At 43.4% G+C, this 26,065-nt stretch overlaps 3 protein-coding genes across 8 annotated transcripts; all 3 read left to right on the top strand.

Annotated features, from left to right (window-relative positions):
• Positions 1-787: 787 nt before the first annotated feature.
• Positions 788-8,118, top strand: LOC135096570 (probable serine/threonine-protein kinase ifkA). Of its 6 annotated transcripts, none has more exons than XR_010264806.1 (5): positions 788-987; positions 1,099-1,387; positions 1,491-1,941; positions 2,918-4,011; positions 4,173-4,316. XR_010264806.1 is itself a non-coding variant. In XM_063998151.1 (5 exons), the coding sequence occupies exons 1-5, from the start codon at positions 3,754-3,756 to the stop codon at positions 6,012-6,014; spliced, it is 837 nt and encodes a 278-aa protein (XP_063854221.1). In that variant the 5' UTR covers positions 3,610-3,753; the 3' UTR covers positions 6,015-8,118. The 6 variants fall into 6 exon arrangements, 3 of the variants coding, with proteins under 3 accessions (XP_063854221.1, XP_063854222.1, XP_063854220.1); XM_063998151.1 differs by lacking the exons at positions 788-987; positions 1,099-1,387; positions 1,491-1,941 and adding exons at positions 4,901-5,023; positions 5,644-5,871; positions 5,954-8,118 and having other exon boundaries at positions 3,610-4,011; positions 4,173-4,339; XM_063998152.1 differs by lacking the exons at positions 788-987; positions 1,099-1,387; positions 1,491-1,941 and adding exons at positions 4,901-5,023; positions 5,710-5,871; positions 5,954-8,118 and having other exon boundaries at positions 3,610-4,011; positions 4,158-4,339.
• Positions 8,119-9,951: 1,833 nt separating this feature from the next.
• On the top strand, positions 9,952-13,209 carry LOC135096565 (gastrula zinc finger protein XlCGF57.1-like). Its single transcript, XM_063998144.1, has 3 exons — positions 9,952-10,306; positions 11,377-12,924; positions 13,064-13,209. Exon 2 carries the CDS (start codon positions 11,475-11,477, stop codon positions 12,660-12,662), a length of 1,188 nt encoding a protein of 395 aa, XP_063854214.1. The 5' UTR covers positions 9,952-10,306; positions 11,377-11,474; the 3' UTR covers positions 12,663-12,924; positions 13,064-13,209.
• Positions 12,663-24,820, top strand: LOC135096451 (uncharacterized). Its single transcript, XM_063997953.1, has 10 exons — positions 12,663-12,778; positions 12,906-12,924; positions 13,049-13,230; positions 13,729-13,914; positions 14,643-14,785; positions 18,658-18,800; positions 20,867-21,033; positions 21,595-21,717; positions 22,420-22,581; positions 22,664-24,820. The coding sequence occupies exons 1-10, from the start codon at positions 12,663-12,665 to the stop codon at positions 22,722-22,724; spliced, it is 1,302 nt and encodes a 433-aa protein (XP_063854023.1). The 3' UTR covers positions 22,725-24,820.
• The last annotated feature ends 1,245 nt before the right edge of the window (positions 24,821-26,065 follow it).

Below are 26,065 nucleotides of genomic sequence, written 5' to 3'. Positions count from 1 at the left end.
GTGTGTGTGTGTGTGTGTGTGCGTGTGTTTATAAAACGTAGGCGCGCGCGTACATTTGTGTTGCAGTGGTTTGAGTGTGTTTTGGAGAAGTTTTGGTGTGTTGGTGTGATTATTTTGAGGTTTGGGAATTGTGTAATGATGTTGGCGATAGTTATGGGGGGGTGTCAGGCTAGATGCAGGATGCTTGCGCTAAGACGACGGATTTTAAGGTGTTTTGGGAAGGAGGTGTTGTATAAGACGTGTGTCAGGGGTGTTGTAATGTGCGTTGTGATATATGAAGCTATTAGATGCAAGTGTGGGGCCAGCAAAATGAAGTTAACAAACAGGCCTAACACTAATAAAATGACGCACACTAATATATATATCGTAGGTATTGGCTCAGAACTCTCTCTCTCTCTCTCTCTCTCTCTCTCTCTCTCTCTCTCTCTCTCTCTCTCTCTCTCTCTCTCTCTCTCATATATATATATATATATATATATATATATATATATATATATATATATATATATATATATATATATATATATATATATATAATTTTCCTATTTTCGTGTTTTGGAAGCAAGGCGAGGTAATGTTGCAAAACAGAACAAAGTCTTTTGTTGTGGTTATATATATATATATATATATATATATATATATATATATATATATATATATATATATATATATATATATATATATATATATATATATATATATATATATATATATATACATATATATATATATATATATCGTTATATAACCACAACAAGAGACTTTATTCAGTTTTGCAATAACCTAACCTAAGCTAACACCCTCAAACACACAGGTGGGGACGAAATACACCACGGAACAGTACAGCAAGACAGTCGCACAGTCGTTCCTGGTGCGGCTGATGCGTTTGAGCATGTCCAGCGATGCGGAGGTGCGGCAGACAGTGCAACACATCCTGCACACACTGCTCCACCGGCACCACAATGCTCACTACCTGGCCAAACCTACGTCAGTGTCTGGGTCCTCCATTGTTTGTTTATTGTGTGAATGTGTGTGTGTGTGTGTCTGTGTGTGTGTGTGTGTTTTCTCCACTTTCATCTCTTTCCATCTCTTTCCAAGTTAAGTGTCAGTGTCACCACCACATCTTGGAGAACACCAAAGCAGTCCTCCTCCTTCATCTTTACCTACTCCTCTTGCTCGCCAAACCAGTGCGACAGGACGTTAATTTCTGGCGTAAGTCGGGCACGGAGCTCCTGCTGTCGGCTCAGGAGAACTGACTTTGCCAACAATACCCTGGCAAACCTGGAAGCTGTGTTCACCACCCCCATGCTGCTGCTGCTGCTGCTGCTGGAGATTCCGGTCCGATGATGTGATTGTGGATATTCTGAGGGTTGTGTTTCATGTACAGGTGAGAAAGTGGTGGGTTTTTTTTAATGATTCTTGGATTTTTGCTGTTTATTTTGTGTTGTGTCTGATGTGTTTGTGTGACAGTGCTTTGGTTTTTCTTACAGATTCATTTGTTTATTTGTTGCAATGTGTTTTTAATGAATAGACAGGAGGTCCTACCCTGCAGTTTTACCAAAAAGGGACAAAGAACAAAAGAAAATTAAGAAACAATAAAAAAAAAGTTTAGAGTGCCGTTAGAAAAGTAGAAAAACAAGGCAAGATTTTCGCGGGCACCGGGCAGAGAGAGAGAGAGAGAGAGAGGATTTACACAAACAATTCTGTGCTCTCACTCCTAAGACAAGCAGGCACGCCCACACACTGCCACACTCCCTGCACGCCCACGCACGCCCACAGGAAGCAGACGAGCAGTAAGGAGAGGCTGAGAGAGAGAGAGAAAGAGAGGAAGGACCGCGCACTTTGCTGTGCTCCCAGCCCAAGGCAAGCAGGCACGTGCCCACACACTGCCACACTCCCTGCACGCCCACGCACGCCCACAGGCAGCAGACGAGCCGCAAGGTGAGGCTGAGAGGGAAGAAGGGAGAAGTGGTGGTAAATTTATAGTTTAAGCCAATGTCCCCAATCTGTACCCACGGCCCACGGCGTTATTATTAATTTCCGACAAGTAGTGTAATCATTAGAAATGATGTGAATAGTGAGAAGAACAAAATGAGGTAGGTTATTACCACGTAGTGTGTAATGGCTTAAACTATAATAAAACCCAAGTGATCAATTGGTTCCTTGTTTGTTTGTTTGTTTGTTTGTTTGTTTTGAAAGTGATGAATATTTGTATTTCGTGGTGGTTTGTGTATCCAGATGAGCAAAGGCAAGTGTTGTGTTTGTTAGTAGGCTGAGCGTTGCACCTGTTATCTTGTTAATACGTTTTTCTGGTGATAAATTCTTTGACAAAATCACTCCCAGATCTTTTCCTCTTGTTGTCTTATTTATTGTTTCATTTCCCATCTTATAGTTACAGCCACACCTTCTGTTACTTTTTCCAAACTCCAAATTCCTCTGTTGCAGGTGCCAGGTGTATCTTGTCTGTGCAGGCTGTGTGTTAGGCTAAGGCTGAGGCAGGAAGCCCCTTGCTGCCTGTGTGGTGACGGCCTCCTCTGTTGCAGGTGCCAGGTGTATCTTGTCTGTGCAGGCTGTGTGTTAGGCTGAGGCTGAGGCAGGAAGCCCCTTGCTGCCTGTGTGGTGACGGCCTCCTCTGTTGCAGGTGCCAGGTGTATCTTGTCTGTGCAGGCTGTGTGTTAGGCTGAGGCAGGAAGCCCCTCGCTGCCTGTGTGGTGACGGCCTCCTCTGTTGCAGGTGCCAGGTGTATCTTGTCTGTGCAGGCTGTGTGTTAGGCTGAGGCAGGAAGCCCCTCGCTGCCTGTGTGGTGACGGCCTCCTCTGTTGCAGGTGCCAGGTGTATCTTGTCTGTGCAGGCTGTGTGTTAGGCTGAGGCAGGAAGCCCCTCGCTGCCTGTGTGGTGACGGCCTCCTCTGTTGCAGGTGCCAGTGACAGGACTCCCTCCGTGCATCCCTCCTGCAGCCCCAGGCTTCCTGCAGGACCGGACGCAGTCAGGAGCAGCGTTGCAATGGAGGGTGCAAGGCCAGGAAACAGCAGCAGCAGCAGCAGCAGGAACATCCTGGAGCAGCGGGCGACCCAGGGCGTGAGGACCTACACTTGTGACCACTGCGGCAAAGTGTGCTCCACCAAGGCTGCCATTGCCAGACACGTCCTCTCCCATGCCAGCAAGACAAGGCTGAGAGGCAGGAGTGGCCCCGCTGAACACACTGCCACCCACACTGGTGGCAGGAACCACAAGTGTGACCTCTGCGGCAAGACATTTGTCTGGAAGAGTCATCTTGCCTCACACATCCTCACCCACACTGGGGAGAGAAAGTTCCAGTGCCTGGAGTGTAGCAAAAGATTTACCCGCAAAAGTAATCTTAACGCACACATCCTCACCCACACTGGGGAGAGAAAGTTCCAGTGCCTGGAGTGTAGGAAAAGATTTACCCAGAAAAGTCATCTTAACAGACACATCCTCACCCACACTGGGGAGAGAAAGTTCCAGTGCCTGGAGTGTGGCAAAAGATTTACCCAGAAAAGTGTTCTTAACACACACATCCTCACCCACACTGGGGAGAGAAAGTTCCAGTGCCTAAAGTGTGGGAAAAGATTTACCCAGAAAAGTGTTCTTAACAAACACATCCTCACCCACACTGGGGAGAGAAAGTTCCAGTGCCTGGAGTGTGGGAAAAGGTTTACCCACAAGGGTTCCCTTGACAGACACATCCTCACCCACACTGGAAAGAAGAAGAGAAAACAGCCAAAATCATAGATGTTGCAGTCCCCAGTGACTCCGGCCTCAGTAGAGCTGAAAGGCACGCCCACACACTGCCACACTCCCTGCACGCCCATGCACGCCCACAGGCAGCAGACGAGCAGTAAGGAGAGGCTGAGAGAGAGAGAGAGAGAGAGAGAGGAAGGACCGCGCACTTTGCTGTGCTCCCAGCCCAAGGCAAGCAGGCACGTGCCCACACACTGCCACACTCCCTGCACGCCCACGCACGCCCACAGGCAGCAGACGAGCCGCAAGGTGAGGCTGAGAGGGAAGAAGGGAGAAGTGGTCAATTGGTTCGTTGTTTTTGTTTGTTTGTTTGTTTGTTTGTTTGTTTGTTTGTTTGTTTTGAAAGTGATGAGTATTTGTATTTCCTGGTGGTTTGTGTCCTGGCACTTATGCAGAGGATGGGCATACAGTTCCAGGCCCTGCCACCACCACCGCCACCACCACCAGCAGCAGCAGCAGCAGCAGCACAGCCACAGGAGGGGGAGGAGAAGGCCCTGCTGGCACCCAACCCCCCACCATCCCAGGACACTCTTCCCACTGTGGAGAGATCAGATTGTTCCACTGAGTACACCTCCAGGTTGGTCTGTTAGGTTAGGTTGGGTTAGTTTTTGAGTTAGTTGGTTAGTTTGTGTGTTAGTTTGTACTGTAGGTGAGTCTGTTATTCAGAAATGCTTTGCTCTTTCACCACCACTGTTTTCCAAGGCCACACAGATCATTAGCTGGGTTCTCCAGAGTGTTTCTCATATTAATAACATAGAAATCTTGTTAATCTGTCACTATAATCATAAAAACACCTTTAAGACCCATGTCAGTTCAACTAGAGCCTTTTGAAAGCAGGTAGGCATTTTCTCAAGGGTGTTTCTCCTGTTAATAATGTAGAAACCTTGTTAATCTATCACTACAACCATAAAGACACTCTTGAAACCTGTGTCACTTCAACCAGAGCCTCTTAAAAGTAGTGTTTCTCGTGTTAATAACACAGAAACCCCGTAACTCTTAACATTATAACCATAAAAATGCCCTCCAAACCTGCGACACTTTAACTACAGCCTTTTGAAAGTAGTGGTGTTGGCAGAAGTCTTAAGAATACAGTCCACCCCACCACTACCACCACCACCACCACCTGTCCCTTCTGCAGGTACCTGACGGACTTTGAGCCGGTGCAGCGTCTGGCGCGGGGCGGGCTTGGCGTGGTGTGTCAGGTGCGGAACAAGTTGGATGAGAATGAGTATGCCGTGAAGAGGATCAACCTGCCAACCAAGTGAGTGTGTGTATGTGTGAGTGTTTGTGAGACAGACAGACAGACAGACAGACAGAAAGACAGACAGAGAGAGAGAGGGAGGGAGGGATAGACTGACAGAGATACAGAGAGAGAGAGATAGATAGACAGAGAGAGAGAGAGAGAGACAGTGTTAGACAGACAGAGAGAGAGAGAGAGGCATACATTGACAGAGAGAGAGAGAGATAGACAGAGGCAGAGTTAGACAGACAAAGAGGCATACACTGACAGAGAGACAGACAGAGACAGGGATAAAGTAACAGAGATGGAGAGAGAAAAAGACAAACAGAGACATTGAGAGATGTTTCAGTGTGTGTGTGTGTGTGTGTGTGTGTTGATTTATGAAGAAGATGGCAAATAGTGGGAATTTTCTGATGTGTTTTGTACTTTATATTTTCTTTGCTTCATTCATTTTTTTTCTTGTTTTTTGTTTCCATGTGTATTTCATTCATGTTTTTCCTTTCTCCTTCTCTCTCTATTCCTTTATTTTTTTCCTTTCACCTATATACTTCATTCGTATCTTTCCTCTCTTCTTCATTCTCTTCCCTCAGTATATAAAGCTACATTAGGGTAATACATGTGTGTGTTTGTTTGTACATAAGTTACAACACCACTCCCTGCCACACCACACCACCAACCACACTAACACTGCACCACCACCACTGCAGCAAGTCATCTGCTGAGAGAGTGAAGAGGGAGGCGAGGGCCCTGGCCAAGCTCAACCATGCCAACATTGTCGTCCGCTACTACAACAGCTGGCCGGAGACGCCCCCCCAGGATGGCAGGACCCCCAAGACGCCATGCATAGCCAGCAAGTCTCCTGTGTTTGTGTGCGTATTTACTTAGCGGTGACACACAGGAGAGGAGGTAATTTCCTACTGTCCTGTCTTGATAACTGTTCTTATCCAACAGAGTGCAAAACCTTGAATGCCGAACCACCAAAACGCAGGGGAACACCGCAGTGGATTGTTAAACGGTCATTTACTGTGTCTTTCCATAGTCCTGCTTGTTTCTGTCTCTCTGTGTCTCTGTTTTTGGTGTCTCCCTCCCAAACATTATTTTCACAACAAGCCACAAACCAACATCCCTTGATTAACACTTAGATACCTTAACTCACCCCCAAAACTCCCACAAACTGACTAACTTGTTTTTTGTTTATTTTATTTATTTTGTTGATGTATTTTTTATTTGAAAGTAGCCATATTCTTAAGGTTTTTATGGTTCTGTTTATTATTATTTGGGCTGTCCTGTGTTTGTGATTGCTGGACTCATATAGAAATGGGTAGTTTTATTATTATTATTTTTTTTTATTTATTTATTTTTCTATTATTTTTGATGTTTTTATTATTTTGTTGTTTATTTTTGTGTTATTTATTTAGCCTGCCTGGCATACAGTTAGATTGACTGTTATTTTGTTGTTTATTTGTTTATATTGTTTTATTTTATTTAGTATTTGTTTAGTTAATGATTTAGTGTTATTGGTGTTTTTTGTTTATTTGTGTATTCAGTTTTATTTACAGCTATTTATTGATTTATTTTTATTGATTTATTTGTTTTTAGTTTTGAGTCTGGCCAACAGGGAAAAGCTAACAACAACAATTAACCCAAAATTACAATTACTATTTCTATATGATTACTTTTCATATTAAGGAGACTGGCCAAGGCAAAACACCCTTTGTACAGTGCAACTCCTGAAACAAAAGAGGAGAAAAATGATTGAAGTTCCTGAGGTGTCTAATACTCCTCTTTTGAGATAGAAACACTGACAGGCAGCAGAGTCCCAGAGTGCACCAGTGAAGGGGTGAAACAATGACAATACTGCCTGGCTCTTGCACTAGTGAGGTGGACAGAATAGGGATGAGAATAAAGAGAAATTGTCATAGGAAATACAAACTGGCAGACTTTAGAGTGTAACAGTGAAGGGGTTGAAAAAGTGGAGGTACTGTTTAGCTCTTGCACTAGTGGGGTGGACAGAATAGGAGAGGATTCTTAAAAGTTTGGCATTGTTAGCTTGAAAGATTATACTTGAAAGATTATTTATTACATGTTGAAAGGACAGAATAGGGATGAAAATATATAGAAAGTCTTGTGAAGATACTGGTTAACTCTTGTACTAGTGAGGTAGACAGAATAGGAGGCCATTCTAACAAGTTTGGCAGTGTTAGTTTGAAAGGCGATACTTAAAAAAAAGACTTATTACATATTTAAAGGACAGAATAGGGGTGAAAATAAATGAGAATAAGTAGAAAGTCTTGTTATCAGGGGGACATGAGAAAAATTTTGGCAGTGTTAATGTGTTTGTTACCGACTTTTTTCACCTCGCATCACCTCTGTCTCTCTCCTGAACCTCTAAAAAAATATGTATAATGCATTTAGACAAGTTAGGAAGGAGGTTAAGAGAGAGAGGTGAGATGAAGTGAGAATATTCCTATGTATTTTCTGTCATAACACCTCATATCACCTTTTGTCTCCCCTGAACCTCTAAAAATATCAACAGTGAGACATTTAGACAAGTTAGGGAGGTTAAGAGAGAGAGAGAGGTGAGATGAAGTGAGATTATTCCTGTCTCTCTCCCAGCTTAAACTTTCAAAAATATTTATAATGAGAAATGTAGACAAGTTAGAGAGGTGTAGAGAGATAGAGGTGAGATGAAGTGAGGTTATTGTTTTGTTTCTTGCCTAACACCTTTCTCTCTCTCCTTCTCTTGGTCTCTGCCTCCTCAAAAAGAGCCTGTATTAATGAACTGGTGATGGTACATGCCTATAATACCTTGTAACAACATTTCATCATAAAATCTGCCAATGCTGGTTGAATTATAATCATTGTCATTCCTCATGCTAAGCTTAGTATTATTATTATTATTATTACTATTATTATTATTATTATTATTACTATTATTATTATCATGTCATGCATTAGTCTTTTCATTTGTTTCCTGCACCGTCATTGGTGCAGGAAATATCATGATGTTTTGGTTGCAAGAGTCCATGTATATATAGATTGAGCCATTGTATTCATGTTTTTCATTGTGTGGTGTTGTAAATATACTTTATCTGTAAATAAAAAATGTATCCTATGACATTTGTTTATTTTATTGTATGTGTGTTAGGTTAGGTTAGCATAGTCTATATACAAGCTCTTGGCAGTGCATATATATCACAGACAGATTGTTAGACAGTAAATTAATTTGAAGTAGAACCAATTGTTGTGTGTGTGTTAGGTTAGCCAATCACACCCTTATCTTAGAAATATTCCTTTGTACATGCTTATGTACCACAGCCAGATAGACAGTGATTAGGGAGGTGGATGGAATAGATGGTGAAAGAGTGAATATACTGGTTCACTCTTACATTGCGGAGGTGGACAGAATAGTGGTGAAAGAGTGAATATACTGGTTGACTCTTACATTGCGGAGGTGGACAGAATATTGGTGAAAGAGTTAATGTACTGGTTGACTCTTGCATTGGGGAGGTGGACAGAATATTGGTGAAAGAGTGAATATACTGGTCGACTCTTACTTTGGGGAGGTGGACAGAATGGTGGTGAAAGAATGAATATACTGGTTGACTCTTGCATTGCGGAGGTGGACAGAATATTGGTGAAAGAGTGAATATACTGGTTGACTCTTGCATTGAGGAGGTGGGCAGAATATTGGTGAAAGAGTGAATATACTGGTTGACTCTTGCATTGAGGAGGTGGACAGAATAGTCGTGAAAGAGTGAATATACTGGTTGACTCTTGCATTGGGGAGGTGGACAGAATAGTGGTGAAAGAGTGAATATACTGGTTCACTCTTACATTGCGGAGGTGGACAGAATAGTGGTGAAAGAGTGAATATACTGGTTGACTCTTACTTTGGGGAGGTGGACAGAATAGTGGTGAAAGAGTGAGTATACTGGTTGACTCTTGCATTGGGGAGGTGGACAGAATAGTGGTGAAAGAGTGAATATACTGGTTGACTCTTACTTTGGGGAGGTGGACAGAATGGTGGTGAAAGAATGAATATACTGGTTGAATCTTGCGTTGGGGATGTGGACAGAATAGAGGTGAAAGAGTGAATATACTGGTAGACTCTTACATTGGGGGCGTGGGCAGAATATTGATGAAAGAGTGAATATATTGGTTGACTCTTGCATTGGGGAGGTGGACAGAATAGTGGTAAAAGACTGAGAATACTGGTTAACTCTTGCATTAGGGAGGTGGACAGAATAGTGTAGTGTTGAGCAAGTAAAGTCATATCAAATTGTAGTGACAACCTTTGACCAACCAGACAGGGGTACTACTACTACTACTACTACTACTACTACTACTTCTACTACTACTACTACTAATGGATCAGTGTATGGACAGGGATGACAGGTGGAAACAGACTGGCAGGTTTCATACAGGTCTGATGGCTTCCTGCACCAACCCTTGTGTTCTTGTGTAATACTACTACTACTACTACTACTACTACTACTACTACCACTATTGGTGCTACTGCTTGGAAGGCCCTGTGCCCCTAAAGTGGTGCCACCCTGCGTCCATTGCAAGACTTGTCCTCCAGTGTGCGATAATGCCTCATTCAGGGGTGGACCTCACTCCTACCTCAGGGGTGGACCTCACTCGCCTCTTTTTTCTTTTTATTTATTTCATTTATTTATTTATTTATTTTTATTATCTTCGCTACCCTTGTCCAGTGTCCTATGTCTTACATAGCAATATAACAAAAAGCGCAGTACATTGTCTGGGGTGAGCTGTTTTTTGGCATCTTGGCTCTTTGCGTGGGCAGCAAAAGTCAACATTTCAAGTTTCCCGCCTTCTACCCACGGTGCGCTGGTTCTCTTTCATTTACTCAGAATTTATAAATAATTCGTAGATGATCACCTTTATTTGTATACTGAAAACAAGGGACAAAGAACAAAAGAAAATTAAGAACCAATAAAAAAAAAAAAGTTTAGAGTGCCGTTAGAAAAGTAGAAAAACAAGGCAAGATTTTCCCGGGCACCGGGCAGAGAGAGAGAGAGGATTACCGTACACAAACAATTCTGTGCTCTCACTCCTAAGACAAGCAGGCACGCCCACACACTGCCAAACTCCCTGCACGCCCACGCACGCCCACAGGCAGCAGACAAGCAGTAAGGAGAGGCTGAGAGAGAGACAGAAAGAGAGGAAGGACCGCGCACTTTGCTGTGCTCCCAGCCCAAGGCAAGCAGGCACGTGCCCACACACTGCCACACTCCCTGCACGCCCACGCACGCCCACAGGCAGCAGACGAGCCGCAAGGTGAGGCTGAGAGGGAAGAAGGGAGAAGTGGTGGTAAATTTATAGTTTAAGCCAATGTCCCCAATCTGTACCCACGGCCCACGGCGTTATTATTAATTTCCGACAAGTAGTGTAATCATTAGAAATGATGTGAATAGTGAGAAGAACAAAATGAGGTAGGTTATTACCACGTAGTGTGTAATGGCTTAAACTATAATAAAACCCAAGTGATCAATTGGTTCCTTGTTTGTTTGTTTGTTTGTTTGTTTTGAAAGTGATGAATATTTGTATTTCGTGGTGGTTTGTGTATCCAGATGAGCAAAGGCAAGTGTTGTGTTTGTTAGTAGGCTGAGCGTTGCACCTGTTATCTTGTTAATACGTTTTTCTGGTGATAAATTCTTTGACAAAATCACTCCCAGATCTTTTCCTCTTGTTGTCTTATTTATTGTTTCATTTCCCATCTTATAGTTACAGCCACACCTTCTGTTACTTTTTCCAAACTCCAAATTCCTCTGTTACAGGTGCCAGGTGTATCTTGTCTGTGCAGGCTGTGTGTTAGGCTGAGGCTGAGGCAGGAAGCCCCTCGCTGCCTGTGTGGTGACGGCCTCCTCTGTTGCAGGTGCCAGGTGTATCTTGTCTGTGCAGGCTGTGTGTTAGGCTGAGGCTGAGGCAGGAAGCCCCTCGCTGCCTGTGTGGTGACGGCCTCCTCTGTTGCAGGTGCCAGGTGTATCTTGTCTGTGCAGGCTGTGTGTTAGGCTGAGGCTGAGGCAGGAAGCCCCTTGCTGCCTGTGTGGTGACGGCCTCCTCTGTTGCAGGTGCCAGGTGTATCTTGTCTGTGCAGGCTGTGTGTTAGGCTGAGGCAGGAAGCCCCTCGCTGCCTGTGTGGTGACGGCCTCCTCTGTTGCAGGTGCCAGGTGTATCTTGCCTGTGCAGGCTGTGTGTTAGGCTGAGGCAGGAAGCCCCTTGCTGCCTGTGTGGTAACGGCCTCCTCTGTTGCAGGTGGCAGGTGTATCTTGTCTGTGCAGGCTGTGTGTTAGGCTGAGGCAGGAAGCCCCTCGCTGCCTGTGTGGTGACGGCCTCCTCTGTTACAGGTGCCAGGGCGTTATCCAGTGAAAGGACTCCCTCCGTGCATCCCTCCTGCAGCCCCAGGCTTCCTGCAGGACCGGACGCAGCCAAGAGCAGCGTTGCAATGGAGGGTGCAAGGCCAGGAAACAGCAGCAGCAGCAGCAGCAGCAGCAGCAGCAGCAGCAGGAACAGGCTGGAGCAGCGGGCGACCCAGGGCGTGAGGACCTACACTTGTGACCACTGCGGCAAAGTGTGCTCCACCAAGGCTGCCATTGCCAGACACGTCCTCTCCCATGCCAGCAAGACAAGGCTGAGAGGCAGGAGTGGCCCCGCTGAACACACTGCCACCCACACTGGTGGCAGGAACCACAAGTGTGACCTCTGCGGCAAGACATTTGTCCGGAAGAGTCATCTTGCCTCACACATCCTCACCCACACTGGGGAGAGAAAGTTCCAGTGCCTGGAGTGTAGCAAAAGATTTACCCGCAAAAGTAATCTTAACGCACACATCCTCACCCACATTGGGGAGAGAAAGTTCCAGTGCCTGGAGTGTGGGAAAAGATTTATCCAGAAAGGTGATCTTAACGCACACATCCTCACCCACACTGGGGAGAGAAAGTTCCAGTGCCTGGAGTGTGGGAAAAGATTTGCCCAGAAAAGTAATCTTAACACACACATCCTCACCCACACTGGGGAAAGAAAGTTCCAGTGCCTGGAGTGTGGGAAAAGATTTACCCGGAAGGGTTCTCTTGACAGACACATCCTCACCCACACTGGGGAGAGAAATTTCCAGTGCCTGGAGTGTGGGAAAAGATTTACCCAGAAGGGTTTCCTTGACACACACATCCTCACCCACACTGGGGAGAGAAAGTTCCAGTGCCTGGAGTGTGGGAAAAGATTTACCCAGAAGGGTTCCCTTGACAGACACATCCTCACCCACACTGGGGAGAGAAAGTTCCAGTGCCTGGAGTGTGGGAAAAGATTTATCCAGAAAGGTGATCTTAACAAACACATCCTCACCCACACTGGGGAGAGAAAGTTCCAGTGCCTGGAGTGTGGGAAAAGATTTACCCACAAAAGTCATCTTAACACACACATCCTCACCCACACTGGGGAGAGAAAGTTCCAGTGCCTGGAGTGTGGGAAAAGATTTACCCAGAAGGGTTCTCTTGACAGACACATCCTCACCCACATTGGGGAGAGAAAGTTCCAGTGCCTGGAGTGTGGGAAAAGGTTTACCCACAAGGGTTCCCTTGACAGACACATCCTCACCCACTCTGGAAAGAAGAAGAGAAAACAGCCAAAATCATAGATGTTGCAGTCCCCGGTGACTCCGGCCTCAGTAGAGCTGAAAGACACGCCCCCACACTGCCACACTCCCTGCACGCCCACGCACGCCCACAGGCAGCAGACGAGCAGTAAGGAGAGGCTGAGAGAGAGAGAGAGAGAGAGAAAGAGAGGAAGGACCGCGCACTTTGCTGTGCTCCCAGCCCAAGGCAAGCAGGCACGTGCCCACACACTGCCACACTCCCTGCACGCCCACGCACGCCCACAGGCAGCAGACGAGCCGCAAGGTGAGGCTGAGAGGGAAGAAGGGAGAAGTGGTCAATTGGTTCATTGTTTGTTTGTTTGTTTGTTTGTTTTGAAAGTGATGAATATTTGTATTTCGTGGTGGTTTGTGTCCTGGCACTTATGCAGAGGATGGGCATACAGTTCCAGGCCCTGCCACCACCACCGCCACCACCACCACCAGCAGCAGCAGCAGCAGCACAGCCACAGGAGGGGGAGGAGAAGGCCCTGCTGGCACCCAACCCCCCACCATCCCAGGACACTCTTCCTACTGTGGAGAGATCAGATTGTTCCACTGAGTACACCTCCAGGTTGGTCTGTTAGGTTAGGTTGGGTTAGTTTTTGAGTTAGTTGGTTAGTTTGTGTGTTAGTTTGTACTGTAGGTGAGTCTGTTATTCAGAAATGCTTTGCTCTTTCACCACCACTGTTTTCCAAGGCCACACAGATCATTAGCTGGGTTCTCCAGAGTGTTTCTCATATTAATAACATAGAAATCTTGTTAATCTGTCACTATAATCATAAAAACACCTTTAAAACCCATGTCAGTTCAAGTAGAGCCTTTTGAAAGCAGGTAGGCATTTTCTCAAGGGTGTTTCTCCTGTTAATAATGTAGAAACCTTGTTAATCTATCACTACAACCATAAAGACACTCTTGAAACCTGTGTCACTTCAACCAGAGCCTCTTAAAAGTAGTGTTTCTCGTGTTAATAACACAGAAACCCCGTAACTCTTAACATTATAACCATAAAAATGCCCTCCAAACCTGCGACACTTTAACTACAGCCTTTTGAAAGTAGTGGTGTTGGCAGAAGTCTTAAGAATACAGTCCACCCCACCACTACCACCACCACCACCACCTGTCCCTTCTGCAGGTACCTGACGGACTTTGAGCCGGTGCAGCGTCTGGCGCGGGGCGGGCTTGGCGTGGTGTGTCAGGTGCGGAACAAGTTGGATGAGAATGAGTATGCCGTGAAGAGGATCAACCTGCCAACCAAGTGAGTGTGTGTATGTGTGAGTGTTTGTGAGGCAGACAGACAGACAGACAGAGAGAGAGAGGGAGGGAGGGATAGACTGACAGAGATGCAGAGAGAGAGAGAGATAGATAGACAGAGAGAGAGAGAGACAGTGTTAGACAGACAGAGAGAGAGAGAGAGAGGCATACATTGACAGAGAGAGAGAGAGAGATAGACAGAGGCAGGGTTAGACAGACAAAGAGGCATACACTGACAGAGAGACAGACAGAGACAGGGATAAAGTAACAGAGATGGAGAGAGAAAAAGACAAACAGAGACATTGAGAGATGTTTCAGTGTGTGTGTGTGTGTGTGTGTGTGTGTGTGTGTGTGTGTGTGTGTGTGTGTGTGTGTGTGTGTGTGTGTGTGTGTGTGTGTTGATTTATGAAGAAGATGGCAAATAGTGGGAATTTTCTGATGTGTTTTGTACTTTATATTTTCTTTGCTTCATTCATTTTTTTTCTTGTTTTTTGTTTCCATGTGTATTTCATTCATGTTTTTCCTTTCTCCTTCTCTCTCTATTCCTTTATTTTTTTCCTTTCACCTATATACTTCATTCGTATCTTTCCTCTCTTCTTCATTCTCTTCCCTCAGTATATAAAGCTACATTAGGGTAATACATGTGTGTGTTTGTTTGTACATAAGTTACAACACCACTCCCTGCCACACCACACCACCAACCACACTAACACTGCACCACCACCACTGCAGCAAGTCATCTGCTGAGAGAGTGAAGAGGGAGGCGAGGGCCCTGGCCAAGCTCAACCACGCCAACATTGTCGTCCGCTACTACAACAGCTGGCCGGAGACGCCCCCCCAGGATGGCAGGACCCCCAAGACGCCATGCATAGCCAGCAAGTCTCCTGTGTTTGTGTGCGTATTTACTTAGCGGTGACACACAGGAGAGGAGGTAATTTCCTACTGTCCTGTCTTGATAACTGTTCTTATCCAACAGAGTGCAAAACCTTGAATGCCGAACCACCAAAACGCAGGGGAACACCGCAGTGGATTGTTAAACGGTCATTTACTGTGTCTTTCCATAGTCCTGCTTGTTTCTGTCTCTCTGTGTCTCTGTTTTTGGTGTCTCCCTCCCAAACATTATTTTCACAACAAGCCACAAACCAACATCCCTTGATTAACACTTAGATACCTTAACTTAACTCACCCCCAAAACTCCCACAAACTGACTAACTTGTTTTTTGTTTATTGTTTGTTTATTTTATTTATTTTGTTGATGTATTTTTTATTTGAAAGTAGCCATATTCTTAAGGTTTTTATGGTTCTGTTTATTATTATTTGGGCTGTCCTGTGTTTGTGATTGCTGGACTCATATAGAAATGGGTAGTTTTATTATTATTATTTTTTTTTATTTATTTATTTTTCTATTATTTTTGATGTTTTTATTATTTTGTTGTTTATTTTTGTGTTATTTATTTAGCCTGCCTGGCATACAGTTAGATTGACTGTTATTTTGTTGTTTATTTGTTTATATTGTTTTATTTTATTTAGTATTTGTTTAGTTAATGATTTAGTGTTATTGGTGTTTTTTGTTTATTTGTGTATTCAGTTTTATTTACAGCTATTTATTGATTTATTTTTATTGATTTATTTGTTTTTAGTTTTGAGTCTGGCCAACAGGGAAAAGCTAACAACAACAATTAACCCAAAATTACAATTACTATTTCTATATGATTACTTTTCATATTAAGGAGACTGGCCAAGGCAAAACACCCTTTGTACAGTGCAACTCCTGAAACAAAAGAGGAGAAAAATGATTGAAGTTCCTGAGGTGTCTAATACTCCTCTTTTGAGATAGAAACACTGACAGGCAGCAGAGTCCCAGAGTGCACCAGTGAAGGGGTGAAACAATGACAATACTGCCTGGCTCTTGCACTAGTGAGGTGGACAGAATAGGGATGAGAATAAAGAGAAATTGTCATAGGAAATACAAACTGGCAGACTTTAGAGTGTAACAGTGAAGGGGTTGAAAAAGTGGAGGTACTGTTTAGCTCTTGCACTAGTGGGGTGGACAGAATAGGAGAGGATTCTTAAAAGTTTGGCATTGTTAGCTTGAAAGATTATACTTGAAAGATTATTTATTACATGTTGAAAGGACAGAATAGGGATGAAAATATATAGAAAGTCTTGTGAAGATACTGGTTAACTCTTGTACTAGTGAGGTAGACAGAATAGGAGGCCATTCTAACAAGTTTGGCAGTGTTAGTTTGAAAGGCGATACTTAAAAAAAAGACTTATTACATATTTAAAGGACAGAATAGGGGTGAAAATAAATGAGAATAAGTAGAAAGTCTTGTTATCAGGGGGACATGAGAAAAATTTTGGCAGTGTTAATGTGTTTGTTACCGACTTTTTTCACCTCGCATCACCTCTGTCTCTCTCCTGAACCTCTAAAAAAATATGTATAATGCATTTAGACAAGTTAGGAAGGAGGTTAAGAGAGAGAGGTGAGATGAAGTGAGAATATTCCTATGTATTTTCTGTCATAACACCTCATATCACCTTTTGTCTCCCCTGAACCTCTAAAAATATCAACAGTGAGACATTTAGACAAGTTAGGGAGGTTAAGAGAGAGAGAGAGGTGAGATGAAGTGAGATTATTCCTGTCTCTCTCCCAGCTTAAACTTTCAAAAATATTTATAATGAGAAATGTAGACAAGTTAGAGAGGTGTAGAGAGATAGAGGTGAGATGAAGTGAGGTTATTGTTTTGTTTCTTGCCTAACACCTTTCTCTCTCTCCTTCTCTTGGTCTCTGCCTCCTCAAAAAGAGCCTGTATTAATGAACTGGTGATGGTACATGCCTATAATACCTTGTAACAACATTTCATCATAAAATCTGCCAATGCTGGTTGAATTATAATCATTGTCATTCCTCATGCTAAGCTTAGTATTATTATTATTATTATTACTATTATTATTATTATTATTATTACTATTATTATTATCATGTCATGCATTAGTCTTTTCATTTGTTTCCTGCACCGTCATTGGTGCAGGAAATATCATGATGTTTTGGTTGCAAGAGTCCATGTATATATAGATTGAGCCATTGTATTCATGTTTTTCATTGTGTGGTGTTGTAAATATACTTTATCTGTAAATAAAAAATGTATCCTATGACATTTGTTTATTTTATTGTATGTGTGTTAGGTTAGGTTAGCATAGTCTATATACAAGCTCTTGGCAGTGCATATATATCACAGACAGATTGTTAGACAGTAAATTAATTTGAAGTAGAACCAATTGTTGTGTGTGTGTTAGGTTAGCCAATCACACCCTTATCTTAGAAATATTCCTTTGTACATGCTTATGTACCACAGCCAGATAGACAGTGATTAGGGAGGTGGATGGAATAGATGGTGAAAGAGTGAATATACTGGTTCACTCTTACATTGCGGAGGTGGACAGAATAGTGGTGAAAGAGTGAATATACTGGTTGACTCTTACATTGCGGAGGTGGACAGAATATTGGTGAAAGAGTTAATGTACTGGTTGACTCTTGCATTGGGGAGGTGGACAGAATATTGGTGAAAGAGTGAATATACTGGTCGACTCTTACTTTGGGGAGGTGGACAGAATGGTGGTGAAAGAATGAATATACTGGTTGACTCTTGCGTTGGGGATGTGGACAGAATAGAGGTGAAAGAGTGAATATACTGGTAGACTCTTACATTGGGGGCGTGGGCAGAATATTGATGAAAGAGTGAATATATTGGTTGACTCTTGCATTGAGGAGGTGGACAGAATAGTGGTAAAAGACTGAGAATTCTGGTTAACTCTTGCATTAGGGAGGTGGACAGAATAGTGTAGTGGTGAGCAAGTAAAGTCATATCAAATTGTAGTGACAACCTTTGACCAACCAGACAGGGGTACTACTACTACTACTACTACTACTACTACTACTACTACTACTAATGGATCAGTGTATGGACAGGGATGACAGGTGGAAACAGACTGGCAGATTTCATACAGGTCTGATGGCTTCCTGCACCAACCCTTGTGTTCTTGTGTAATACTACTACTACTACTACTACTACTACTACTACTACTACTACTACTATAGGTGCTACTGCTTGGAAGGCCCTGTGCCCCTAAAGTGGTGCCACCCTGCGTCCATTGCAAGACTTGTCCTCCAGTGTGCGATAATGCATCATTCAGGGGTGGACCTCACTCCTACCTCAGGGGTGGACCTCACTCGCCTCTTTTTTCTTTTTATTTATTTCATTTATTTATTTATTTATTTTTATTATCTTCGCTACCCTTGTCCAGTGTCCTATGTCTTACATAGCAATATAACAAAAAGCGCAGTACATTGTCTGGGGTGAGCTGTTTTTTGGCATCTTGGCTCTTTGCGTGGGCAGCAAAAGTCAACATTTCAAGTTTCCCGCCTTCTACCCACGGTGCGCTGGTTCTCTTTCATTTACTCAGAATTTATAAATAATTCGTAGATGATCACCTTTATTTGTATACTGAAAACAAGGGACAAAGAACAAAAGAAAATTAAGAACCAATAAAAAAAAGTTTAGAGTGCCGTTAGAAAAGTAGAAAAACAAGGCAAGATTTTCCCGGGCACCGGGCAGAGAGAGAGAGAGGATTACCGTACACAAACAATTCTGTGCTCTCACTCCTAAGACAAGCAGGCACGCCCACACACTGCCAAACTCCCTGCACGCCCACGCACGCCCACAGGCAGCAGACGAGCAGTAAGGAGAGGCTGAGAGAGAGACAGAAAGAGAGGAAGGACCGCGCACTTTGCTGTGCTCCCAGCCCAAGGCAAGCAGGCACGTGCCCACACACTGCCACACTCCCTGCACGCCCACGCACGCCCACAGGCAGCAGACGAGCCGCAAGGTGAGGCTGAGAGGGAAGAAGGGAGAAGTGGTGGTAAATTTATAGTTTAAGCCAATGTCCCCAATCTGTACCCACGGCCCACGGCGTTATTATTAATTTCCGACAAGTAGTGTAATCATTAGAAATGATGTGAATAGTGAGAAGAACAAAATGAGGTAGGTTATTACCACGTAGTGTGTAATGGCTTAAACTATAATAAAACCCAAGTGATCAATTGGTTCCTTGTTTGTTTGTTTGTTTGTTTGTTTTGAAAGTGATGAATATTTGTATTTGGTGGTGGTTTGTGTATCCAGATGAGCAAAGGCAAGTGTTGTGTTTGTTAGTAGGCTGAGCGTTGCACCTGTTATCTTGTTAATACGTTTTTCTGGTGATAAATTCTTTGACAAAATCACTCCCAGATCTTTTCCTCTTGTTGTCTTATTTATTGTTTCATTTCCCATCTTATAGTTACAGCCACACCTTCTGTTACTTTTTCCAAACTCCAAATTCCTCTGTTGCAGGTGCCAGGTGTATCTTGTCTGTGCAGGCTGTGTGTTAGGCTGAGGCAGGAAGCCCCTCGCTGCCTGTGTGGTGACGGCCTCCTCTGTTGCAGGTGCCAGGTGTATCTTGTCTGTGCAGGCTGTGTGTTAGGCTGAGGCAGGAAGCCCCTCGCTGCCTGTGTGGTGACGGCCTCCTCTGTTGCAGGTGCCAGGTGTATCTTGTCTGTGCAGGCTGTGTGTTAGGCTGAGGCAGGAAGCCCCTCGCTGCCTGTGTGGTGACGGCCTCCTCTGTTGCAGGTGCCAGTGACAGGACTCCCTCCGTGCATCCCTCCTGCAGCCCCAGGCTTCCTGCAGGACCGGACGCAGTCAGGAGAAGCGTTGCAATGGAGGGTGCAAGGCCAGGAAACAGCAGCAGCAGCAGCAGGAACATCCTGGAGCAGCGGGCGACCCAGGGTGTGAGGACCTACACTTGTGACCACTGCGGCAAAGTGTGCTCCACCAAGGCTGCCATTGCCAGACACGTCCTCTCCCATGCCAGCAAGACAAGGCTGAGAGGCAGGAGTGGCCCCGCTGAACACACTGCCACCCACACTGGTGGCAGGAACCACAAGTGTGACCTCTGCGGCAAGACATTTGTCTGGAAGAGTCATCTTGCCTCACACATCCTCACCCACACTGGGGAGAGAAAGTTCCAGTGCCTGGAGTGTAGCAAAAGATTTACCCGCAAAAGTAATCTTAACGCACACATCCTCACCCACACTGGGGAGAGAAAGTTCCAGTGCCTGGAGTGTAGGAAAAGATTTACCAAGAAAAGTCATCTTAACACACACATCCTCACCCACACTGGGGAGAGAAAGTTCCAGTGCCTGGAGTGTGGCAAAAGATTTACCCAGAAAAGTGTTCTTAACACACACATCCTCACCCACACTGGGGAGAGAAAGTTCCAGTGCCTAAAGTGTGGGAAAAGATTTACCCAGAAAAGTGTTCTTAACAAACACATCCTCACCCACACTGGGGAGAGAAAGTTCCAGTGCCTGGAGTGTGGGAAAAGGTTTACCCACAAGGGTTCCCTTGACAGACACATCCTCACCCACACTGGAAAGAAGAAGAGAAAACAGCCAAAATCATAGATGTTGCAGTCCCCAGTGACTCCGGCCTCAGTAGAGCTGAAAGGCACGCCCACACACTGCCACACTCCCTGCACGCCCACGCACGCCCACAGGCAGCAGACGAGCAGTAAGGAGAGGCTGAGAGAGAGAGAGAGAGAGAGAGAGAGAGAGAGAGAGAGAGAGAGAGAGAGAGAGAGAGAGGAAGGACCGCGCACTTTGCTGTGCTCCCAGCCCAAGGCAAGCAGGCACTTGCCCACACACTGCCACACTCCCTGCACGCCCACGCACGCCCACAGGCAGCAGACGAGCCGCAAGGTGAGGCTGAGAGGGAAGAAGGGAGAAGTGGTCAATTGGTTCGTTGTTTGTTTGTTTGTTTGTTTGTTTGTTTGTTTGTTTGTTTGTTTGTTTTGAAAGTGATGAGTATTTGTATTTCCTGGTGGTTTGTGTCCTGGCACTTATGCAGAGGATGGGCATACAGTTCCAGGCCCTGCCACCACCACCGCCACCACCACCAGCAGCAGCAGCAGCAGCAGCACAGCCACAGGAGGGGGAGGAGAAGGCCCTGCTGGCACCCAACCCCCCACCATCCCAGGACACTCTTCCCACTGTGGAGAGATCAGATTGTTCCACTGAGTACACCTCCAGGTTGGTCTGTTAGGTTAGGTTGGGTTAGTTTTTGAGTTAGTTGGTTAGTTTGTGTGTTAGTTTGTACTGTAGGTGAGTCTGTTATTCAGAAATGCTTTGCTCTTTCACCACCACTGTTTTCCAAGGCCACACAGATCATTAGCTGGGTTCTCCAGAGTGTTTCTCATATTAATAACATAGAAATCTTGTTAATCTGTCACTATAATCATAAAAACACCTTTAAAACCCATGTCAGTTCAAGTAGAGCCTTTTGAAAGCAGGTAGGCATTTTCTCAAGGGTGTTTCTCCTGTTAATAATGTAGAAACCTTGTTAATCTATCACTACAACCATAAAGACACTCTTGAAACCTGTGTCACTTCAACCAGAGCCTCTTAAAAGTAGTGTTTCTCGTGTTAATAACACAGAAACCCCGTAACTCTTAACATTATAACCATAAAAATGCCCTCCAAACCTGCGACACTTTAACTACAGCCTTTTGAAAGTAGTGGTGTTGGCAGAAGTCTTAAGAATACAGTCCACCCCACCACTACCACCACCACCACCACCTGTCCCTTCTGCAGGTACCTGACGGACTTTGAGCCGGTGCAGCGTCTGGCGCGGGGCGGGCTTGGCGTGGTGTGTCAGGTGCGGAACAAGTTGGATGAGAATGAGTATGCCGTGAAGAGGATCAACCTGCCAACCAAGTGAGTGTGTGTATGTGTGAGTGTTTGTGAGGCAGACAGACAGACAGACAGAGAGAGAGAGGGAGGGAGGGATAGACTGACAGAGATGCAGAGAGAGAGAGAGATAGATAGACAGAGAGAGAGAGAGACAGTGTTAGACAGACAGAGAGAGAGAGAGAGGCATACATTGACAGAGAGAGAGAGAGAGATAGACAGAGGCAGGGTTAGACAGACAAAGAGGCATACACTGACAGAGAGACAGACAGAGACAGGGATAAAGTAACAGAGATGGAGAGAGAAAAAGACAAACAGAGACATTGAGAGATGTTTCAGTGTGTGTGTGTGTGTGTGTGTGTGTGTGTGTGTGTGTGTGTGTGTGTGTGTGTGTGTTGATTTATGAAGAAGATGGCAAATAGTGGGAATTTTCTGATGTGTTTTGTACTTTATATTTTCTTTGCTTCATTCATTTTTTTTCTTGTTTTTTGTTTCCATGTGTATTTCATTCATGTTTTTCCTTTCTCCTTCTCTCTCTATTCCTTTATTTTTTTCCTTTCACCTATATACTTCATTCGTATCTTTCCTCTCTTCTTCATTCTCTTCCCTCAGTATATAAAGCTACATTAGGGTAATACATGTGTGTGTTTGTTTGTACATAAGTTACAACACCACTCCCTGCCACACCACACCACCAACCACACTAACACTGCACCACCACCACTGCAGCAAGTCATCTGCTGAGAGAGTGAAGAGGGAGGCGAGGGCCCTGGCCAAGCTCAACCACGCCAACATTGTCGTCCGCTACTACAACAGCTGGCCGGAGACGCCCCCCCAGGATGGCAGGACCCCCAAGACGCCATGCATAGCCAGCAAGTCTCCTGTGTTTGTGTGCGTATTTACTTAGCGGTGACACACAGGAGAGGAGGTAATTTCCTACTGTCCTGTCTTGATAACTGTTCTTATCCAACAGAGTGCAAAACCTTGAATGCCGAACCACCAAAACGCAGGGGAACACCGCAGTGGATTGTTAAACGGTCATTTACTGTGTCTTTCCATAGTCCTGCTTGTTTCTGTCTCTCTGTGTCTCTGTTTTTGGTGTCTCCCTCCCAAACATTATTTTCACAACAAGCCACAAACCAACATCCCTTGATTAACACTTAGATACCTTAACTTAACTCACCCCCAAAACTCCCACAAACTGACTAACTTGTTTTTTGTTTATTGTTTGTTTATTTTATTTATTTTGTTGATGTATTTTTTATTTGAAAGTAGCCATATTCTTAAGGTTTTTATGGTTCTGTTTATTATTATTTGGGCTGTCCTGTGTTTGTGATTGCTGGACTCATATAGAAATGGGTAGTTTTATTATTATTATTTTTTTTTATTTATTTATTTTTCTATTATTTTTGATGTTTTTATTATTTTGTTGTTTATTTTTGTGTTATTTATTTAGCCTGCCTGGCATACAGTTAGATTGACTGTTATTTTGTTGTTTATTTGTTTATATTGTTTTATTTTATTTAGTATTTGTTTAGTTAATGATTTAGTGTTATTGGTGTTTTTTGTTTATTTGTGTATTCAGTTTTATTTACAGCTATTTATTGATTTATTTTTATTGATTTATTTGTTTTTAGTTTTGAGTCTGGCCAACAGGGAAAAGCTAACAACAACAATTAACCCAAAATTACAATTACTATTTCTATATGATTACTTTTCATATTAAGGAGACTGGCCAAGGCAAAACACCCTTTGTACAGTGCAACTCCTGAAACAAAAGAGGAGAAAAATGATTGAAGTTCCTGAGGTGTCTAATACTCCTCTTTTGAGATAGAAACACTGACAGGCAGCAGAGTCCCAGAGTGCACCAGTGAAGGGGTGAAACAATGACAATACTGCCTGGCTCTTGCACTAGTGAGGTGGACAGAATAGGGATGAGAATAAAGAGAAATTGTCATAGGAAATACAAACTGGCAGACTTTAGAGTGTAACAGTGAAGGGGTTGAAAAAGTGGAGGTACTGTTTAGCTCTTGCACTAGTGGGGTGGACAGAATAGGAGAGGATTCTTAAAAGTTTGGCATTGTTAGCTTGAAAGATTATACTTGAAAGATTATTTATTACATGTTGAAAGGACAGAATAGGGATGAAAATATATAGAAAGTCTTGTGAAGATACTGGTTAACTCTTGTACTAGTGAGGTAGACAGAATAGGAGGCCATTCTAACAAGTTTGGCAGTGTTAGTTTGAAAGGCGATACTTAAAAAAAAGACTTATTACATATTTAAAGGACAGAATAGGGGTGAAAATAAATGAGAATAAGTAGAAAGTCTTGTTATCAGGGGGACATGAGAAAAATTTTGGCAGTGTTAATGTGTTTGTTACCGACTTTTTTCACCTCGCATCACCTCTGTCTCTCTCCTGAACCTCTAAAAAAATATGTATAATGCATTTAGACAAGTTAGGAAGGAGGTTAAGAGAGAGAGGTGAGATGAAGTGAGAATATTCCTATGTATTTTCTGTCATAACACCTCATATCACCTTTTGTCTCCCCTGAACCTCTAAAAATATCAACAGTGAGACATTTAGACAAGTTAGGGAGGTTAAGAGAGAGAGAGAGGTGAGATGAAGTGAGATTATTCCTGTCTCTCTCCTAGCTTAAACTTTCAAAAATATTTATAATGAGAAATGTAGATAAGTTAGAGAGGTGTAGAGAGATAGAGGTGAGATGAAGTGAGGTTATTGTTTTGTTTCTTGCCTAACACCTTTCTCTCTCTCCTTCTCTTGGTCTCTGCCTCCTCAAAAAGAGCCTGTATTAATGAACTGGTGATGGTACATGCCTATAATACCTTGTAACAACATTTCATCATAAAATCTGCCAATGCTGGTTGAATTATAATCATTGTCATTCCTCATGCTAAGCTTAGTATTATTATTATTATTATTACTATTATTATTATCATGTCATGCATTAGTCTTTTCATTTGTTTCCTGCACCGTCATTGGTGCAGGAAATATCATGATGTTTTGGTTGCAAGAGTCCATGTATATATAGATTGAGCCATCGTATTCATGTTTATCATTGTGTGGTGTTGTAAATATACTTTATCTGTAAATAAAAAATGTATCCTATGACATTTGTTTATTTTATTGTATGTGTGTTAGGTTAGGTTAGCATAGTCTATATACAAGCTCTTGGCAGTGCATATATATCACAGACAGATTGTTAGACAGTAAATTAATTTGAAGTAGAACCAATTGTTGTGTGTTAGGTTAGCCAATCACACCCTTATCTTAGAAATATTCCTTTGTACATGCTTATGTACCACAGCCAGATAGACAGTGATTAGGGAGGTGGATGGAATAGATGGTGAAAGAGTGAATATACTGGTTCACTCTTACATTGCGGAGGTGGACAGAATAGTGGTGAAAGAGTGAATATACTGGTTCACTCTTACATTGCGGAGGTGGACAGAATATTGGTGAAAGAGTTAATGTACTGGTTGACTCCTGCATTGGGGAGGTGGACAGAATAGTAGTGAAAGAGTGAATATACTGGTTGACTCTTACTTTGGGGAGGTGGACAGAATGGCGGTGAAAGAATGAATATACTGGTTGACTCTTGCGTTGGGGAGGTGGACAGAATAGTGGTGAAAGAGTGAATATATTGGTTGACTCTTGCATTGGGGAGGTGGACAGAATAGTGGTGAAAAAATTAATATACTGGTTGAGTCTTGCATTGGGGAGGTGGGCAGAATATTGGTGAAAGAGTGAATATACTGGTTGACTCTTACTTTGGGGAGGTGGACAGAATATTGGTGAGAGTGAATATATTGGTTGACTCTTGCATTGGGGAGGTGGACAGAATAGTGGTGAAAGAGTGAATATACTGGTTGACTCTTGCATTGGGGAGGTGGACAGAATAGGAGATGAAGGAGTGAAGATATTGGTTAACTCTAGGGAGGTGGACAGGTAGTGAGGTGTGGCAAAAGAGTTGAGAGTTGGTAACAGTGAACTTTGAACTTTGAAAGTATAAAATATAGAGAATAAAAATTCGTTCTGATAGTAAATGAATAATAAATTTTGAGGCATTTAGGTTAGATGATAACATATATAATGGATTTAGGCTTAATAAAATAAATGAAGAAGAATTAGTGTTTAGATTACTGTAATAAGAATGGATCAGTAATCAGGTTATAAACGCAAATGTAATTGTGAGTTTTGAAAGCAAACAAGTAAATAAATAAGTGCCTAAATAGATAACGGATGAACAAATATATAACAACAAAACAAACGAAAAAAAAAAGTTAATCGTGGCTCGTTGGAAAGAGTGAAAAGTTTGTGGTGCCTGTCAGTGTGTCGCGTCTATGCGTGGGGT

Source organism: Scylla paramamosain, unplaced genomic scaffold (assembly GCF_035594125.1).
Source record: "Scylla paramamosain isolate STU-SP2022 unplaced genomic scaffold, ASM3559412v1 Contig4, whole genome shotgun sequence".
NCBI lineage: Eukaryota > Metazoa > Arthropoda > Malacostraca > Decapoda > Portunidae > Scylla > Scylla paramamosain.
Note: the sequence above shows the minus strand (reverse complement) of the source record. Positions and strands in the feature narration are given on the sequence as shown.